Source organism: Anarhichas minor, unplaced genomic scaffold (genome assembly GCF_050575085.1).
Source record: "Anarhichas minor isolate MPS153535 unplaced genomic scaffold, ASM5057508v1 ptg000004l, whole genome shotgun sequence".
Classification (NCBI taxonomy): Eukaryota; Metazoa; Chordata; class Actinopteri; order Perciformes; family Anarhichadidae; genus Anarhichas; species Anarhichas minor.
In genome coordinates, this window is record NW_027466450.1 from 5442602 (window position 1) to 5462991 (window position 20390).

The following is a 20390-nucleotide window of genomic DNA, read 5'->3' on the forward strand; positions in this document are numbered from 1 at the left end:
GACAGCTAGATCTCCAGTGGCTCCTTGGTCTGAGTGTGGAGAGGTTTAGCAAGGTCGTACACTGCAGTGTTTTCAATTAGACGCCTCCGTACTAATGAGGGTTTATTAGAGGGTGTGAATAAAACAGGACTACCGAGTGACCCAAACATCTACATTACAGGATGAAGGCGGCTGTGTAGATGTTCTTTTTACAAGGAGAAAAACATGTTCAACAAAAGATAAGTTGACAGAAATTGTTTATTTTATATTCTGTAGATTTATATAATATATAAAAATTGTACATTATGATCACAAAAATAACTCCTTCCTATTGTGTCTATTGCAATAAATACACATACATTTTTCCATGGTTGGTCTTAGAAAATACGTGAATGATTTGTCACATTGTTAAAAGGGTCTCTGTTGCATTGACTCTCAAGTACAATCTCTTCATATAACTCCACAACAACTCGCATGTCCCTAAAGTCAGCCCTCCTCCCCGCCATGACAGCGGCCCGTGGAAGCACTCAGCAGGTGGAGACACAGCAGGCTCAGCACCACGAGGACCAGCACCAACCCAATGAGAACCTTCTGCACCCATAGACACGTATTCAGCTTCTGCTCCATCCGTGCGTTGCAGGTCATCACTCGCATGAGCTGGCGAGATAAAAAACAAACAAAAAAAACACTAGTTCACTGACCTGGTTTATCAATCTAACTCCCTTGCAATGAAAGTCAAAGAAACAAAATCAGGCTATAGGTACAATAACTTTAAAGAAGCGGAGTGAAATACGCGTATTCGATTTCTTACCGAGAGTTAGATGAGAAGGTTGATACCATTCTCGTGTCTGTGTGGTAAGTATGGAGCTGGAGCAGGGCGGCAGTTCGCTTGAGCTTAAAGACTCTGAGCAGAGGGGAAACAACTAGCCTGGCTTTCTACAAACCTCTACACGTACCAGCGCCTCTAAAAAGTGTGTCAACATGTTGTATTTGGTCTGTATAATATACACTTTCATTATTTTTGTGTTTGGATTAAACACATGAGATTCAGTGTTAATCAGCTGAAGGATGAGATAATTCAGAGCGGCTGGAAAGCATATTTTTTAACATTGGACAGACCCAGGCTAACCGCTTCCCCCTATCTCCAGTCTTTATGCTAAGCTAGGCTAACTGCTTCTCTGTTACAGCTCCAAAGTTAACGCACACAGACACGAGAGTGGCATCCATTTTCTCATTTAACTCACTGCAAGAAAGCATCCTGCTAAAAGTGTTTGTCTTTGCAGCAGCAGCGTTGCATTATTTCCTAATGTATGCTGGAGATGCATATTTATTAAAATGTTGAACTTTACCTTTAAGAATGTAAACCAGGTAACATTCTACTAGACATATACATAAACATACAAACTAATAAACCTACATGCTATACTTACTGATGTGAAAGTTAAGTTATCATCCAGTGCCTGGGTGTGGAAAGTGTTTGGAGTATGCAATGCAAATACAAAAAAAAAAAAAAAGTTAATTACATCTATATTGAACCGTTTCAACTCAGAGTCCTTGACCTCTTAAGACATGAGACGGCGGTGAAAAGTATGTATCGCAACTTAAAAGACAACGAAGAGAGGAGCTCTTCCACCAGAACTCACCGTGGTGTTGAACTCCTGCTGCCTGCTGGTCCCCGTCTCCGCGGGGCCGTCTCTGAGAGGATTAACTGACGCTTTAACGCTCTCCAGAACATGACAGCGCAATCTGTGGGAAAGTCACAATCTAATGAGCGGACGCCGACGGGGTCATATGCAGCCTATAAAGTCCACTGAGAGGACTGTGTGGAAACAGAGCAGTGTGCAAATTCGTTGACATATTTACCGACATGGCTGGATGAGGAGCACGGGTGCGTACCTGTGTTCCATGACTTTGGTTTTTGGTACATCTTTCCAGAACTGCGCGAGTTCTTGTGATCCAGCGTTGTCCATCTCGGCAGCCATGACCAGAAATCGGTCCTGTGGAGAGGCCTGAGAACCTGCACAGAAGCATTCAGAGCAACATTAAACCAGAACTCATGGCAATACATTTCAAAAAGGGTTCGATTTCTTCAGTAAATGTGGAAGAAATTGTCGTTTAAAATCAATAATAAAACCACAGAGCCCCTCAAACAGAAGTGGAGGAGCTATATTTAAAAAGTATTATGTGCTTGACATGACAGTATTGAGAGGAAAATAAATCACCACTGACATTACAGTGGGGGGGGGGGGCCGTACCTCCATGTAAGGACACCACTATATCTACTGAAGCTCCAGGTTCACAGCAGCTGTTGCTGGGCTTCACTCTGTACTTCTCGGGTGCTGTGGTCCGCACCTGTGGAGGATGAATTACACTCATTCTTATTGTTGAATATAAATGTTGGTATGGGGAAAATGCCCGTCACAATTCCCCACAGTTCACTTTGACATCTTCAAAATGTTTGTTTTGTGTTACACAAAAAGGGGAATTGGCATTTTGCTTCACAAATGCCTTCAACTAATAATCACTTATCAAAACGTACATTTTCTGTTGATCAACTAACAGATTTATCGATCTAATATAAGGATTTAGCAATCATTTAATGTAGAAGTGTCAACTCATGTCATCCTTAAGTTTAAACACACAAGTCCGTACACACTCGTGCGTGTGAGCACTGTCACGCTCACCTTGAAGGCCACCTGATTGTTGGTTACATTGCTCAGGATAATGAGGCTTTTCTTCTCCGTCTCTGCACAACCAAAGCTGAGCTCCTCTGCGGGGCTGGAGGGAGAGGACAAGAACACCGCGAGTCACGTTATGGTGAAAAGCAGAGACTCGGGCCTTAAGAATACATCAACATTTTGAGCAATAAAGTGTGTATTCATTAAAGTGTGTATTCATTAAAGTGTGTATTCGTGCACTTCAGTGCAGATACAACAACTAGATGCAGACAGGCGTCTTCATTTACGTCACAGAATGTTGTGTCGTTTCTTTCTTGGGTATTGTATTAATACAGATTGGGCTGCTACAAGTCCTGTACCTGGTGGTAATATTCTGCAGCTAAAAAATAAAACATACTAAGATACAGGATTTCTGTCAAGCCTGTTTTCATTACTCTAGATCGGGTTGAATCGCCCCACAAAGGGGCTTTCTGTGTGAAAAACTGAGTTGTGTTTATCTGTTTGTGGTCCTTTTATTTTCTATATAAAACAAAGTTTTGACAAAAGACCCCTCTACAAGACAGGCAAGCCTTATCGTTTCAGATGAAATGTGCTTTTATGTTGCTTATCATATTACAACAAACCGACTGACACACAATCAATACGAGTAGTTGATCAACCGGTTTGCCTGGTTAATTATCCAGCCTCGGCCTCCGCAGAGATAACATGCTGCGGTTCTCAGATTTCAATATTCTGCCACAGCTCCCGTCTACATTTCTTTAAACCTTTCTCAAAGCCCCTGACATGCTGCTTATTCATAACCCATATACGAATGTATGGATCTTTCAGCTTTCAGTTAAAAAGCCACATCTGGGTGCTCCAACAGGCAATAATTATTATTATTAGATATAAAGTCCAATAACAATCACATGGAGTCACCCTTTTTGCAGTAAAAGAGAATGCGTCTTTAAAACAAATGTTAATGGTTATTACTGTATTAAAAAAGAAGAAGAAAACAGAGGTGTTTAAGAGGGAAAAGGAGTATTTCTGATATTTCCTCAGTGACTGGAGGGGCGTGTTCCAGTCAGTGTTTGATTGACAGCAGCTGGCAGGCAAAGACAAAGGAAACACATTTGGACTGCGAGCAGACACTCTGTTGTTAGAAGCGGCACTTAAGATGAAGGACCACACCGGCATCTATACAAGTGTGACGAGTCTGATATCAGGCGAGCATCTACACAGACTACAAAGTGCAACGCTACGTTAGCAGTGCTCTTTTACCAGGTGAAGGGTGGTTTGGTGGCTCATTCAACAAACTGTTTGGAAACAAGAACAAAAACAAAAAAATGGAGGAGCGTCATCATGAAACTATGGAATATAAAATGTCTCCCTTTTGGTTTTTCATTGTGTGTCAAAAGCAGAACACAGGACATGTGAGTTACAGAGCAGATGGGTCCAGCGTTGCAAAAACACGCCATTAAACTGAAGTTGTACTTGGACTAAGCAGGACAGAACTATGATGTAAAGCGTATAGCCAAAGCACATCTGTGGACGAGGCCCTTTGTCTCGCTCTCTGACGCTCGCTGTTGGCAAACGTCTCCAAGCTAAGTTTGCAACAGTCTAACTTGGCTATAAATAGTGTGGGATTTGCCAGCCTCAGTGAACACTCCCTGCATTGGGGACTTTAAACTTTTCCAAGAAGAAACTAGCAAATGGATTATCGCATCTGTAGAAAGCTTCTCATTGATGCAGCTTTGGCTACGTTTCATGGACTCAAACCTCTAAGAACAAAAAAGGTATATTTTTCCTTTTTCAAGTATTCCTGCGTTCGTTTCCCCAGTAAAACAGAGTCTGACGCTTACTTGTGCTCAGAGCGAGTACCTTTTGGCAAACACAAGATCAAAGCCCCCCCCCCCCCCTGCTCCCCTCTAAAGCCCCCCAGCCTTGAATTAAAGCTAACACAGCTCAGACACATAAATGCATTTAAGGCTCATTTAAAATCTGTTTATCACTATAATTCACAGCCCAGAGCTGTCAGAATTCTCACATCAAAGCCATTACTCTAAAAACAGAGCTCAACGGATGTTATTCATGAAAATGGGGAGTGATATCACACAGTGTGTGTGTGTGTGTGTGTGTGAACGCACCGCTCAGTATTTACCCACGAACCAACCACATCGTCGAGTTGCTTTACTCCTTTGCAACATGCGATCTTGAAGTCGACACCCACTTTGCAATTCAACGAATGCTCAATTAAAAAACGTATGATGCGTTAGACGACGTGTGCATTGATTATTGGCCGCTGTCTCTCGCTGAGCTATTGGTCGGTAGCGTCCGAGATCCCGGCCCACATGTGACCAGATCAATTGGGCTATAAAAAGGGTACAAACACGTCAATAATGACTTCACACTTTGAGCCAATATGTGAAGACAATTTGTACAAAGCAATAAAAAAGAAGGTATTTTTGCGTATGGATCCTTAATACACGTATGGTCAGGTTATTAGGTGTGCCTTGCTAAAACGAATGCAGTATAATAAAACAGTTTGGCAAAACAAATCTTACCTTCACGAGGTTACAATGTTCAGGTTGTTGTTGTTTTAGCTACTGTGTACAGAGTGTACAGTCAGCCACAGTGCAACACCTGAACAAGCTTTGTGCTGGAGAATGTGGGGAACATAAGACGGTCTAGTAGATTAATCTACCATCAGTTCTGGCGATCAAACCAACAATGACGGGTCAGCCTCTTTGGCGTCGGAGCCCTCACGTCTCCTCTTCTACTTGCAGTGCAGAGAAGCTTTCACTCATAATCTCTTTGTTTTGGTTCAAACTAAGTCCATTTGCCCGGTTTATTTAGGCCTCTGTGAAAGCCGTCAATCAAACTCTGTTGCGAACTAAACAACTTGACCGACGATGCTTGAAAAAGGAGGGTCCCCCAGTCAACTCACAAGTGATAGTAGATGTGAGATTCAAGCGCGGTCTCCAAAGCTGAACCACTATGAAATCCATCTGCTTGTTTTTGCATCACTATGGTTTATGAGAGCTCGTTAATGTAAGTGTGTGTACACAACCTCGTCTTTCCCTTTCTAACTGCAATGATGCCTGGTGTGAACCCAACGTCATGAACTGTTCAACTTGCTCATGAGGAAGTATAAAGAGCGTAACGGTCGTGCAAAGGGGAAGGCCTACCTAACATCTAGCAGAGGGCCTTTGAAGGTGGTTAGTGGCTTCCTGGCTCCTTTGGTCCTGGCACACGTGTCTCCTTTATCATTGTCCTCTGACCTCATGCTGTCCTCCAAGAAGTTCACCTGAAACAACAAAGAGCACTTAATTAGAAAAAGAGACTCAGAACACCGATAGTGTTATCGTGCGACCCTTATCTGGATCCATCCCTGAAAATGAAATGTTTGACCTTTGCCCCGCATGCGGAGAAAGCTATCAGTTTCATTAATAAACGGTTCTTGTGAAATAATGGTGAAGTGTTGCGTTGGCCAAAGTACATTTTCTTTTATGGAGAAAACCCCGTGATGACTCCTGACCCCTGTTCCCGGTCACGAGTCTCACAGACTCGTGACTCGTGACAAAACAAATAAAGTTGACCAAAAATAGTTCAATCAGAGCAGATGTCATCATATCACTCAGACATGAGATACTTTCACTTCAGCAAAAAGCATCCATACACTTTGATCCCAATCATCCAGAGACAGATCACAAGATCATACAAACAGCTGACGGGAGAGGAACTGTGAAATGTTTGCATAAGCGTTAACGGCTAAAGTACGTTGGGGGGGAAATGGTTGCTTTCAGCGTTGCTCGCACTACTTATTGTGTAAAACAGATGGGTGAGAGAGTGCATTGCAGAAGGGAGGGAGGAAGGAAGGGCAAAGGTGAGCGGACTCTGCATGTGATGCGAACATTTGTGACTCAGAGGGGAATTGTGTGATTCGCTGCGATAAGCAACGCTACGTGTCATCTTAGGTTAATGGCCGACTGTCATGCAACTGCCACAATGAAGACATCAAGAGACAATCAGCTGCTGATGAAATGTCTCGATTTATTCGTCAATTTAAAAGAGCAACTTTAACACAATCAGGTAATAATGTAAGTAGAAAAAAAAAAAGAAAAAGTAAAACATGCACCAATTCTTAGTTAAAATCAAAACATACAGGTTTTTATAATTGAAATTATATTCGCACATATTAGTAAGGCTCATGGAAACATAGTTCCATTATTAACAAAGATCAAAATAAATGTCAAGTTATTTTGACAAAAACAATTAGCAGCACACTATAATAATCAAGTACAAATATATAAAATTTAACTTGAAATTTGAGAACTTCAGGATTTCTATACATAGTATGTAAAATACGTAATGCAAAGACAAAAAAAAAAAAATCATTGACGATTATACATCATCATAAACTGAAATATTAGTGAAATGCTCATAATGAGGAGTGTCTATTAGTTACACAGTACATATCAAAAACACAATTGTAGAACAAGGCACACACGGCCTTTGTTAAAAACAACGCCTCAAAGGCAAGCATGGTTAAATATTAAGAGCTGAGTGTTAATAACTTGGTCTACTGTAGTACAGCATTAATTATCTTAGTAGTTTTTAACCTGAGGTTAAAGGACACAGATGAATTCATTTTTAATGGGGAACAGTTCCTGTTCTAACCCTTCTCTAGGAGTGCATCTCACAGTGACATATGACAGTATCTTGCTTGGTCGAGTGTTGTAGTGCAAAAAGTTAGGCTACCCTTCAGTTAGCCTACATAACAAAGTCAGAAACGTTGTGGTATTTCAGCAGTGCAATACTATTTAGGGGGGCCAAATTTGAAATTTTGAGGTCCAGGACTGGTCAAGGGGACAGGGGTGCAGGGGTTGAGATGACGTCGGTCGACTGTGAAGGAGGTGCACTCACAACAATTCAGTCACGTGAGCGCACCTGCCTTTTCCAGCCAGTAGAAATCTTCGGGGCTCTGAGCTTCTTGTGTGGGTGTGATCCTACACTGCCCTACCACCTCCAGCCCTTGTTTGAAAACAGAGAGAAAGGCAATTAGCTTCCTGAAGCCAGCGAGTTACCGGCACAGGGCTGCCTGGAACCCAGAGGAACTCGGGTGGGGATGGGTGCCGGTAGCCGGGGAGGGGGGGTTGTTTATTTAGACAAGTTGGTTTTGACGCAGTAGTGCGGAATGCGTTCAGACGGGCTTGAAGAGCCGACAGGCTGGTATGCCAGGGTTTATTCACCGCACACGCTACCAGAAAAGTTCAGGAGATTTGAGAAAATATTAAAAAGATAGTAAACACTGCTAATTAACCTGCTATAACAACTACAAATGTCTCTTAAGCTCTCACTAACGTCTCCACTCTCTTGTATCCACGACTTCACCTGGCCTTTGTCTTCGTATTGTGTTGTTTGAGATACCCTGGATTCATTTTTGGTACTACATACTACCCTACGGCAAGTGGCAGTATTAGAAATCACATGAATAACCGTTAACATCAATTTTCATCGCTATACAATTCAGATCACGAAGAAAAACCGGTTGACCTGCTATTCTCTCACCCTGAATAGTCATCGTCACCCTAATAATGATCCCCCGAGACCATCTTACTGCAGTCAGCCATATACAGACACTTACTTATACTGTAATGTACTCACACGCCTCAGAGTAACGACTGTAGTGCTTGAAGAAGATAGTTGTTGAGATTAGCATCAGTTATGTACCTTTTCCACAGGGCTATGCAGGGCATGTTTGCACTGACAACAGTGTCAGGTGATTCCATGAGTATATTGACAAACCTGTGCATGTAGATTGTTTTTGAGGCCAACACTTAATTGATTTGCATATCTGTTTTCTGTAACTCTAAATCTGCCGCGCATGACCAATGTGGTGATGTATCAACAATGGGAGCACTGTTTGTTTGTTGGGGCTTAGGAGGCTCATGGGAGTAGCTTTGGGTGACGCAGCATGTCTCCAACAGATACACTTTGTGTCCTATAGGCAGATCAGCAGGCTACAAAAAAAAACGGCTCCGAGTTACAGCTCAGTCATGTCCTAAAAATGTAGGTTAACCCCAAATCTGACCGCCCTGACCGTGACAGCAAAACATAGATTATAAAGCGAGGGGCGGATTGTACAGTAGGGAGTGGGTAAAATATGAGACGTACACTGCGGTCTTGACTGAAAGTGGGCGGAGTTTGGTGAGGTTGGCAGTGGCTGCACTGATATTTTAAGATAACGCCTGTGAATGAGCTACACCAGAGGCTGCGTGCTGCTGTTTGGTGACAGTACGACTCTAGCCACAGCATGAAAGAGCTTAGGCTGAGTGTCCACAAAGCGGTTTCTTTTTCCTGAGTGGCGTCTTTTTTTCCCCCCAAATTGTTCCCAAAGAGGAGAGAGCTGTGATGCCGCCTACAGAAAAAGCGCTGCACCCAGCTTCTTCTTTTTTCTCCAGACTTTTTTGTGCAGCCGCTCCGAGCGCTTTTCTAGATAAAATCTCTCAACTTGTCAGAAAAAGGCGTTGGTGACGTCACTGTCTAAAAAAACCCCGCTATATGGACACACAGCAACAAGTAGCTGACTTGACATATGACCATATGAGGAGCAGGGCGCTGGCTGGGATGCATGGGCTTTGTTGGCAGGAACTAATTGCAGCCAGAGACATTCAGAGTCACCTTCACTGAGACAATGAGCAAGAGCTTAACGTCTTCCAAATCAGGGCATTACTCGCCACTTAATTCACACTTGTCTCCACGGAGCAGTCTGATTACATGCTGTCATCAGCTCAACTTATAGAAAGTGAGTGAAAGAGGAATCTCTGACCGGAGGGAATCTATTCACTAGCAGCAGAACTCAAATCTATGAGAGCGCCGCTGCCTGAAAAATGGCAGAATCGTAAATGAATCGCGGCTCAATCAAACACGAGAGCGACTCCTCCTATAACAGCAACACTGGTCCTCTTAACTATAATACATATATATGAAATGAAACGGTGTACAAGGGTGACAATGTTGTCTTTAAATTTGAGTTCCGGATTTCTTTTATGCACTTCTAAATTCTATTAAACCGGATATGAACTTGAAAGAAATTGTACCTTTTTGGGCTTAACTGCAATCTCAGAGCTGAAGCTGGACTCAAGGGCATCCTTGCCCTCCATTTCCCCGTCTTTGCTCTCCATCTCGTCCTCGCTGACTATTGGTCCGTTTTCAGAGATGGGCGTTTGGAAGTCGTCGTCGGGAAGAGGTGGGTAGCTGTACTTGAAAGGGTCCTGGAATGCAGCCAGAGACATTATAATGATTACACGCGTAGTTCTTAAAGTGCGTCCATTGTCAATTTCAGTTTAGGTCGTCGTACAGAAAGTCTCAGGACTTCCATATTAATGAATATAAAATGTGGCTTATAGGCAAGAGAAATTCTGTTCAACAGTTCCAGTATGGAGAGCATCTACGGACATAAAAAGACACAAACACTACTCAAGAAAGATATTTCTTAAAGTGGTTTGTATCCAGAATTTGTGAATCGCACCATTATGACAACACGATTCTACTGAAAGGTAATAAATACTTATTACAAGACATAATACGTACCGTTCCACCCATGTGAGGCGGTAGGTACTCGAGGTCGATGAATCCCTGGATCTCAGACCTGGATGCAAACTTGAGCTTGCTGATGGCCTCGGGACCCAACCACGACTTCACGATCTTCCACGCGGCTGAAATAGAAAACATTAAGCTCAAGACGTCAGAGTCTGATTATTCATACTAATCGTGACGGAGAGAAGGTTGCGTCATTCTCACCATTCATGATCCAAGGCATGTCCACGAGGATCATTTTGGCTGAAATGATAGAAAATGTCAAAGCGTTAAAAAAAAAAAATGTCTCGGTGTGACTTGAGAGTATTGAAATATATTTGTTGTGCTTTTTATAAGTAACATTTACTCACATAAAAACTTTGGATAGTATACTTTGAAGCAATTAATGATGTACTTCACAAACTCCATGTCCTGAAAACACAGAGTGGAAAATAACAAGGATTTAAACCACATTCAGGTCTTCAGCTATAAAAAAGACACTTTAGGTTTGTTCGTTCTTAAACCGCCTCCACATATGAAGCGACTCACTTAAACCGAAAAAGAAAGTTAGTCTCAAACTTCTCTGGTGACTCGTTAACTTCCCCTAAAATACTGCCTGAGAAAGACTTCCGGCTTTCTGAACAATAGTACACGTGTATATAGTACACGTATACTCTCGATATGAACCATTTGCAAAATAGACAGTTATATAAAGTTGCTGTTTTGTCACCATTTGATTGCATTACCAAGCATTACCATCTAACAACCTTTATTTTCTCCAAAGCAAGAATCCTCTCTACACTTCAGATAGTGCAAGAATATCTCATCATTAAAAAAAACACATCCACGTGACACTTTGAATCGGTTTCTAGGTGAATATGATGAATGTTCATCTTACTATTTTATGTTACTCATCAGCAGAGCAGCCGATAGTTCAACAGATAAAGCCTCCGTGTTCTGCCTCAGCTCAATAATTGGCTAGAAGCCTCATTGCTATGCAGGAGACTCTCCTCCGAGCCTTAACGAGATCATACTGGCTCCAGCTCGACAAGTTTGCTTTCCAAAACTGATCTTCTAAATCTACTCATTTCATATTTGGGTTGCATAGCGATTCATCCTTTTCCTGCCATGCTTGTGCAGGTTTATTGGTGCTTAATTGAGACGTTTCTCCAGGAGAGAGCCGAGCCAATGAAACACACACACACACACACACACACACACACACACACACACACACACTCGCTGACAAGAGAGAGCTCCCGTCAAGGAGCTAACGCCTGCGACACGGCGAGTCTGCGGATTAGACGGCCCACTCGAATTGACCAACGGGGATTTAAAGGTTACTTTAATCTCAGAAGTGTAAAACCATTAAAGAGCATCAGTCCCTGCAAGAACCGCAGCTCAAAAACGAGGATGCTCCACCGCATTTCAGTGACGGTCACAAGAAAGAAAATGAACATAAGAGTGAAGCTAATCTAATAAAGAGGGAATGAAGATGCTACTGGCATATTAAAAACATCCTGATGGACTTACTATGTTTCCGAGGCCGGACTCCGCCATGTCAAACACGACAGTGAGCGGCATCCCAGGTTCTTTCTTGGCATACTGCTCCAGCCAGAAGGCAACGTACTTCTTCTTGTCCACGATGGTTTTTGCATCCTTGACGTGCAGCTTTACTTTGAACCAGACTAAAACAAAGTAAAACCCCCCCAAAAAAACAAGTATTAATTGTGGTTTTAGTCGAAAATTCAGTGACGGGTACACACTTTTAAATGGAACAGACATCTTGTCTAACAATTGAAGACAGGTTGCAAGTGTATAACATTAAGGTCTGCGGTCTGTTATAGAGCATGTACATACAGAGCTTGTTGCCCTCTTTGTCGTAGCCATGCAGGTAGAGAGCACCGGTTTCAAACATCCATCTGGGAATGCTGCTCTCAGTGAGGTCTGAAACACACACACAGACACACTGATGTTTGTTATGAAATAGTAGCTATAGAGAACAAGGTACTGTAAGCAAAGGGCGATGGTTGTTAGTAAGGTTCCTACAGAGTTCAAGATGATTTTAATACTTAATTTAACTACTTAAAGGTGCAACATATTTCAATTAGACATTTTTTCATAATGTCCAGGAAATATTGAGCAAAGACATTCCCAAAGATTAGTCACCACAAGCACAAACGATATCTAAAATTGGTTTGCAGCAACTTTATATGACACTGCACTGAACAGATGTAGAGGCTATTTTAGAGGCCATTATTCAATAGTTTTATCAAACCCGTCTGTTGAGGATCCGAGCCTTCCTATATTCTGACACTGCTCGAGCTGACAGAAAATACTGCAACACACTCATAACCAGCCCTTATCTATAAATTGATACACAAACTAACAACACTTGGCCTTGTTGATACGGCCCCTGATGCCCCTGGATAGTAATGCCTTGAACAAATCGAATTTACAAAAAACAACTGCTTGACAAATTGAATTTGCCGGATTAAAAGACGAGCAAACAAGAATTCCTCAGAGAGCAGAATGAGTGGGGATTGTTCTCCATGCATGGAGATCTGGGTGTTCAACACACAATGGCAGTCTGTCCGGATTCATCCCAGGGCAGCGAGTACACGACCCGGTCTGTGTCACAAGCTTGTAAACGTCAACATTTGATATTTTTTGACAGGACTGGATGTTGAACTTCAAAACATGTTTGGTACTGACCACTTAGCCTGCAGCAACAGCTATAAAAAAAAAAAAAAAACTGGTCAGATTGGACACTTCGTACCGTTCACACCATACTCTTTTCTCCACTGAAAACTTTCATCGATCATTTTCAAGGCGTCGTCCACGACATATATTCTCCATTGCAGGTAGCCCTCCACCAGAGCGTCCTCTGTCTGAAGCCTCTCCACATCTTTGGAGTCATATTTATCTGTTGTATCTGTAAAACATAACAAAAAGGCTTGAATCACATGAAGCTCCGAATACAAAAAGGAGGTCAGAGTACAAGGTTTCAATTTCAACCACAGTGACCACATTGTGCTGTAAACTCAGTTAAAGTTCACCTGGAGAGCACCATGCTACACCCAATGTGCTGTTAGTCAAAACTAACAGAGCTAATGTTAGCCAGGTTAGTAAACGTTATCTGCTGGAGCTTATCGGCTCTGAGCATTTAGGTCATGTTATTAACATGACACTATAATTACAGCCAACTTGTGAACAGTTAACCAATACGATATTTGAGTTATGAAGCTGACCATAACCCCAAAATTAAAGCACGTAACTGGTCAAACAGAAAAGTTCATATCGGCTTCTTCTTAATGTCTGTATTACCTTGGAGGAACTCATTCTTGAATCTCTGCCTCGTCTCCTCTATTTTCTTCTCTATGTCCTGTCAAAAACAGAGTGAGTTAAGGTTAAGACACGTCTTTTGGTTTCAACAGATTACTCACTAATTACTAAAGGTAGTTAGTCGATACCTGTTCTCCTTCGTGTTGCTCAAGTTCGGCCATATTCAGCTATCATCAGGTTTCCGTCTCTGTGGTAGCTCCCTGTTGAGCTAGCTAGTCAGCTAGCGTCTAACTGAGTTGGGGGAATCAGTGCGGAGAGTGTCACTGATGTCCAGTCGTAGCCATTTTGTCTCGACACGTAGCCACGCCCCTTCAATATATAGTGTATTTAAACCATCGACCGCTATAGTTTGAACGGAAAGATCAGAGGCGGTGTTGAGCTGTATTCAGTATTACAAGAGAAGTGTTTATCGAATCAATATGTATTCAATAATTCGTTTAAAAATGACAAAACATGTCCAAACACTTTAGCTTAATATCGTCAACTCACTACTGTTTACCAGCTTCTTACCCACAATGCACTCGGACTCTCAGGAAGTGTTCAATATCAATTGGCGCGCTGTGAAACGCTGGATACGGATGCATTTCTCTCTCTCACAAGTAAACATACCAACTACTCGTCTAAATGTACTCATTGGTGAGACTTCCGTCCTGAAAGTGACAGCTCAATACTTAGCAATCACGTTAAGACTGTCAAATGAAGAGGGATCGATCCTGGTAGGCACCCGAAGCTTTCCTTGTGGTATAATGGAGGGATTGCTCTCGGGAGATTTGTATCCCAGTCCCCATCGACTCTCCCTGTGTGGAAAGATAATCCTATTTGACTGTAAACGAGCTTCAGCCACACATGACAGCGAAAGAAGTGAGTTAATATTCTGCAGCCTCTCGTTTGAACGGGAAGTCAACGCGTTCGTGAAGGCAGCTGATGGAGCGGCTGTCATCAGCAGGAAGAGATCAGCGCGTGTCGATGTTGTGAAATGTAAATGTGCCATAAACGTTCAGAAGAGGGTCACCACGCCGTGCGTTTTAGTGACAAAGAAGAGCAAGAAAGGCTTAAGCTTCCAGTATAGTCTCCTCACACTGAGCAGCTCAAACCGACTGGAGTCCTGCATAGAGTTTAAACTACCTTATCAAATGAGGGACAATGTGTCTATCCTCCGGGGCCCCACAGTATTGTGGAGCCATGCTGGCAATGTCTTCCATGCATCTCTGCAGACAGGAGAGGTGAGGCAGATTCCCATTCAGTTGTCCCACTGTGTTATTGGAGAACTCCCACTCCACAAAGAACAGGTATTTGTTGTCGGACTGCAAAGCCTTCCAGACCAGTGCTCTAATACTCACTCCACAGGCCAGGCCCTGGGCTATTTTGTTCAAAGTGGACAAGTGTTCGATGGCAATGTGATTTTGCCACATCCCTACGTTTGCATCACACGGTGCATCTTGGTGCTGTCAGCTGAAAAAGTGGACGATGTGCTGAAATCTGCTGTGGTCGCAGCAACTTCTAATCGGCAACTCGTTCTTTTTGAGAATGGCATCGTGAAGGACGTGTGTCAGCTCCCCTTTGACCAACCCGAAAATATTCAGGTGGTCAACACAGGAAGAAATGGCTGCCTGCTCGTCATATCGTTTCACCAGGGGCACGTATGTGCAATGTGGAAGGAAACATTTCAGGTAAGCTGAGGTTTCAATATCTGGATTTTTAATTGCTGTATTTTCAGTTAACAGTTTTTTTTATAAACCTACTTTGATAAACTCTCTCCCCAGATAGCCTCCCACTGGTCAAGTGTCAGTTCTGTCCACGTGGACGACTTCCTGGGATGTGGAACAGATCAAATGCTGTTGGTTTTTAAGGATCATGACATAACAGAACAACCTTTGGAAAAGTTCCTCCTCACTGACCTCTGTGGCATTTCATATTCTGTAAGGCATACATTTACATTCTCATGTGCAGTGTATGTAAACTATTCCCGTTGATAACATCAGAAGGTGGTCACCACGACTCATTGAAAATGCTAATTTCAGCGCGGACAGGACAGCGAAGCACCAACGACACCACCCCCTCCACCAGAGAACGATCACCTCACCCTCCGAGCTTTAGAGTCCAGACTACAGGTGAGCAGTTATAAGCTATGTTGTTCATTTCATTGAACATCAATTTGCATATTTTAAATGTAGTTCTACATACATTTGCCATATGCTGATGTGTTGAAATTGTCATAGATTATCTGATTGTTATTCATATGAGACATTTTTTTCACCTCTCAGACACCCATTATGTGTTGTGTCTATTAACTCTCAATCAAATGTCATCTGTTATTTAGAGTGGACTGACCGTGCTCCAGGAGCTTCAAAGAGAGATGAGAGTGAAGAGCAGAGTCCTGCAGCAGTCGGTCCAAGCCCTCACCAACGCCGTCTCAGGAAGGGAGCCTATGCTCACCCAGCATGAGCAGGTACAGCACACATACGACATTACACAACTCTGACGAGCACTGCCTGTTGTCTTACGCTATTTAGCTCTTTTTTCTTTGCAGAGAGGTCATGTTATACCTTAAATGTCGCCATCCCTCTACCACTGAGATAACATGACGTCTTATGACAGTCATGATATATTGACAGCATTCTGATATCAGCTGTTGTAGTTTTTCATGGCATTGCTATGATAATGAAATGTAGGTAAAATATAATTTAAAAATGGGAAGCTGTATAGTATTTTCATTGGAATTTAAATAGTATTTTAAATGTCCACTACACACGTGTATCTGGGGAAATTGAAATGTCTGACGTAAACTGCTATTGCTGTCAATAGCTGTCACACACTTGTCATCATGCTGATTATAGTCTCTGCTCTTTCTGTCCAGGAAGGCCTCGTTGCTCTGTGGGACTGTGATGATGATGATGATGATGAGTCAAAGGATGAAAAGACGCAAGACATGCCAGCAGTGTCTTCACAACCTCAAGTTGACAAGCTGTGGCATCGCATCGTCGAGGAGCGACTGGTTGTGGGAGTGATACTAACTACCGACAGCTCAGTGTAAAGATGATTTGTTTATTAATGGACATTGAATTGTATATATTTGTTTCCGTGTGAAGATGAACTCTTAGTGTTGATTCTTCTAAAACAAATGCTCATCCACTTGTGATGGTGTCTTGTTGGGCATAACGAGCTCATCTTGAGTGGATCCATGCGTGTATGGCGAAGACACGGGCAACATCATTGTGGCGCTCCATGTTTTAATCAAGTTGAAAGTACTACGCTGTCCAGCTGTCAGACCGAATCACTGCTGCCTGGTTTGACTTGTCAGAACTAAAACATTATGGGGCCGTTCGCTGAGGTTTGACAGATAACGTTGCGTACATCAGATGTGGGAGGTACAACGTCTACTTGTCTTCAAAGACCTCAACGTTTTGATCAATGATTCAAATTAATCTCAGTCTTTAAATCTGTGTAAACGATGACCTCTAACGGAGTAAGCATGTCAGATTCCTTCATCAACCTGTTCTGTCTTTTTTTTATTTGGAGGAAAAACTACTTCTGACACGATTCCCTCAAGAGCCCATAAATCGCCGGTTTGATTGGTGCACATGTCCAGCTGATGAAATTTCACCACCCGGAGATATTGGTGTTCTTAATCAGTTCACAGGCGGACAAAGGTTATCTGATTACCTCCTGTCCATGTGATATCTGATTGTTAGTGATGTGTTGTTTCTTTGCTCCAGACCAGTGGCCAGTGTGAGCTTATCCATCCTGACAGAGACGGGTCAGAGCTCAACACCTGCAGTCATCCAGGCCCAGAGCCAAGTGTTCTGGCTCCCTGCGCCCTGCTCTTCATCCTCCTCATCCTCCTCCTCACTCTCCTCTGCCTACACATTCTCAGAGCCTGCAGCCAAAAGAAGCAAGCAGCACAATGTCGGGAGACCCACTGATCTCAACACTTGCAGACTGGCTGTGACCGCTGTGGCCAGGCTGACGCCTCTGTTGATCTCTGGCTGTGTCAAGTGCCGTGTCATGCTCCATTACGTCCAGAGACGAGATGCTTTTGCCGGTGTGAGCAACCCAACACCGGTTGTTCTGCATTGTGGTCAAGTTGCCTTAGACATCCACAGTAATTTCCAAACCCAGCTGTTGAAAACACCCGAACTCAAAACAGGTAAAATCACAAATGCCTACAACGTGTGCCGTTCATTTTGACACATATATGTTTATTGTTATCTTCTTTATTGTGCCCAGATGACGCTGAAGAGGACTTGCTGAGCCTGATGGCGCTGCTGGATCGCTGGGTCTTCCACATAGACTCTCCTGATCACAGCTTAGGCGACGTAGATGGCTGGATTCACAAACTAGCGGGTTGTAGGAGGATAGAAGCGAGCCCTCAGTATCTACTGTTAAATTCTTCAGGACCATCTGCTCTCATGCTGCTGCACTGGCATCAGATAAGCCCTTTCCGGGGGGAACTGTCTGTCCACTCCAGGTAAATCATTCTGATTTTGAGATGGCGATAAGAAGGCTGTGGTGATGGTTTGGGTGGTTTGGATAGTATAGAATTGTGGCCAAAGTCATATTATCAGTTCATAAAGTGAAATGATGTATTTTTGAGCTTCCAGTTAAAGGTGCCCCATCGACTCTTCTTCATTTGGTTTACATCATTTGAAAAACGCTGCTACTTTGAAGTAAAGTCAGAAAAAAAAAACAGAAGACTTAGTTAAATAGAGATATTTTCTAATAATTTATATATAATACTGACATTACTGCTGGTGGTACTGGTTCAAACACTACTATCAGGAACTCCCCATTAATTCAATTTGATTTAGAAGAACTGAGGAAGGTAGTAGAAGTGGACGCCGCTCAATTTATATTAATGGACTCAAAGTTGACGAGGCTTTGAAGTTGATTAGGAAGCATGTCCGTATGATACTCCACTGAATATCAACAGTCATTAGGATTCTGCAAATAAACTCTGAAAAGGCAGGTGGCATGAAGCAGCTGACAAATGATTAAAAAATACATGAATGAACTTCAACAATCATGTTTTCATTTATTAATAATAACATGCAAATTGTGGCTCTGTCGTTCCTTTGCAGCCAGTTACAGACGCTCCAGTTCCTGGACTCTCTCCTGGCCTACCTCCCTTCGTCCTGCTCCATCCGGTCTGTCAAAGGTACAAGAGGACAGGGTGCAGCTCAAATGTTGTCTTTGGCTCTGGAGAAAGAGTTGGTGTCCCTCAGAGAGTGTGTGTCATTGCTACTTTGTGAAGAAGAGGAGGAGGAGAAGAAGAGGATGAGCCTTGGACATGAGGAGAGCCCTGAGCCTGGTTCTGTGAAGGGGCTCCAGAGGTGTAGGGAAGTGTTTCAGGGGGACGTGGCGAGGAGTAAGACGAGGTTGAGCCCCCTGGTGGATGTGTGGAGATATCGTAGGTTAACCCAAAACATGTCCAAACTCCAACTCGATGGGGATTTGGCAGCTCTCTTAGACGCTCAGAGAACTTTGCTCAGCTAATATACTGCAGAACATGGTTTTTGTGGAAATCCCAAGCGGGTAGCATTAACGGGGGAGGGGGAGCCTAATCTTTAATCGTGTATTGTGTCAAGTGTAATGACTAATCAGAGTTAGTCATGTATGCTATGCTTTGCACATTTCACCTGGACTGAGAGCTGCCCCCCCTTTGCTGGCTTGGAGTTGTCTCTGTGTGCTCCCTCAGACTCTTGGGGTTGATATCTATAGTGTCTGCTGCTGTGTAGAGCTGGATCACCTCCCCGGCCTTACTCCGATACTGATGTCATACTGCTCTCTGCTCAGCTTATTTTTCTGTCCATGTCCCTTAAGACCCTCTGTGTTCAAGAATGCTCTTCAATGTCTGCTGATGCTGCTGCTGTGTGCTATTCAGTAGGAGACGGAGACCACTTTCAGCCGAGAAACGGTTTGTGTTCAGAATAAAGGCAACAGATGATGGTTGAGTTATAAATCTGCTCAGTGACTGTAGTTTGAAAGCTTTTAGTGGTGGGCTACTTTCAGTTATGTTCCTGTGAAACACGTCCTTGGTGTCTGTTTCTTACGCCGCTGTCAGCACTGTTAGTTCAAATGCAGTTTGTACAAGTAAACATGAAATGCTACTTAAAAGGACCCCAACTTTTCTGGCTATATGAGGTATGTGGCAGCCTGGATATAGTGTTTGCTGAAATGGCGGGTGCTTCTTTTTTCTTTTTCTCCCAGTAGGGGATCAGAAACAAGGATGTGCATGTTTGTTCTGGGAGCTGCTCCATCTGTGTGTAGTACTCAGGACTCTCTGGAGAGATCACCTCTTCTTTTACACCTTTATATGTGTCCGCTTCATTGCAAGTAACAGCTTCCACTGGACTCACTGCCGCAGGACTCCCCTGAGCATAGCTGAAGCATCCCTTCAAAGTTACTTTATAAAGGTAATGTTACAGAGCTATACACAATGTATTTTTGTCTTGTTTGAATGGAAATAAAGAACCCTGTTTGTAGGTTTTTGCTGTTATATTCAGATCACTCAACTTCATCCAGCATGCAAGTTGATAAAACACATCGACACTTCTTTGTTTTATTCGTCCCTCACATACAGGAAACGGACAAACCCTCACCACCTCTTCGGCTGTGAGACAAACACCTCTGTCACTTGTAGCGCAGAAGAGGATTTGTTTGAATTCTGTTCAGTAAATAACTCCACTAAAGGGCCAGGGACAAATGGATCACATGTGATAAAGAGAATTCTATTGTATTGGTGTTCCCTTAAAGCACAAACTGCTACCCGGAGTAAAATATATGGTTTGTCATCCCATTACTGTCTGTTCGGTTGTATTAACTGTGAGC

General features: G+C 42.9%; 2 protein-coding genes across 5 annotated transcripts; one reads left to right on the top strand and one right to left on the bottom strand.

Moving 5' to 3' along the window:
* Positions 1-219: 219 nt before the first annotated feature.
* On the bottom strand, positions 220-14071 carry mospd2 (motile sperm domain containing 2). Of its 3 annotated transcripts, XM_076107112.1 has the most exons (16): positions 13691-14071; positions 13545-13602; positions 12997-13152; positions 12078-12164; positions 11751-11905; positions 10589-10649; positions 10443-10481; positions 10233-10357; positions 9740-9913; positions 5825-5943; positions 2664-2757; positions 2235-2331; positions 1876-1996; positions 1623-1725; positions 1410-1439; positions 220-636 (listed from the first exon to the last, which is right to left on the bottom strand). In XM_076107112.1, the coding sequence occupies exons 1-16, from the start codon at positions 13721-13723 to the stop codon at positions 466-468; spliced, it is 1623 nt and encodes a 540-aa protein (XP_075963227.1). In that variant the 5' UTR covers positions 13724-14071; the 3' UTR covers positions 220-465. The 3 variants fall into 3 exon arrangements, with proteins under 3 accessions (XP_075963227.1, XP_075963228.1, XP_075963229.1); XM_076107113.1 differs by lacking the exon at positions 1410-1439; XM_076107114.1 differs by lacking the exons at positions 12997-13152; positions 13545-13602; positions 13691-14071 and adding an exon at positions 12933-12986.
* fancb (FA complementation group B) lies at positions 13922-20044 on the top strand. Of its 2 annotated transcripts, none has more exons than XM_076107110.1 (8): positions 13922-15232; positions 15326-15481; positions 15584-15673; positions 15883-16011; positions 16420-16592; positions 17279-17709; positions 17790-18030; positions 18641-20044. In XM_076107110.1, the coding sequence occupies exons 1-8, from the start codon at positions 14078-14080 to the stop codon at positions 19053-19055; spliced, it is 2790 nt and encodes a 929-aa protein (XP_075963225.1). In that variant the 5' UTR covers positions 13922-14077; the 3' UTR covers positions 19056-20044. The 2 variants fall into 2 exon arrangements, with proteins under 2 accessions (XP_075963225.1, XP_075963226.1); XM_076107111.1 differs by having other exon boundaries at positions 15067-15232; positions 15330-15481.
* Positions 20045-20390: the final 346 nt, after the last annotated feature.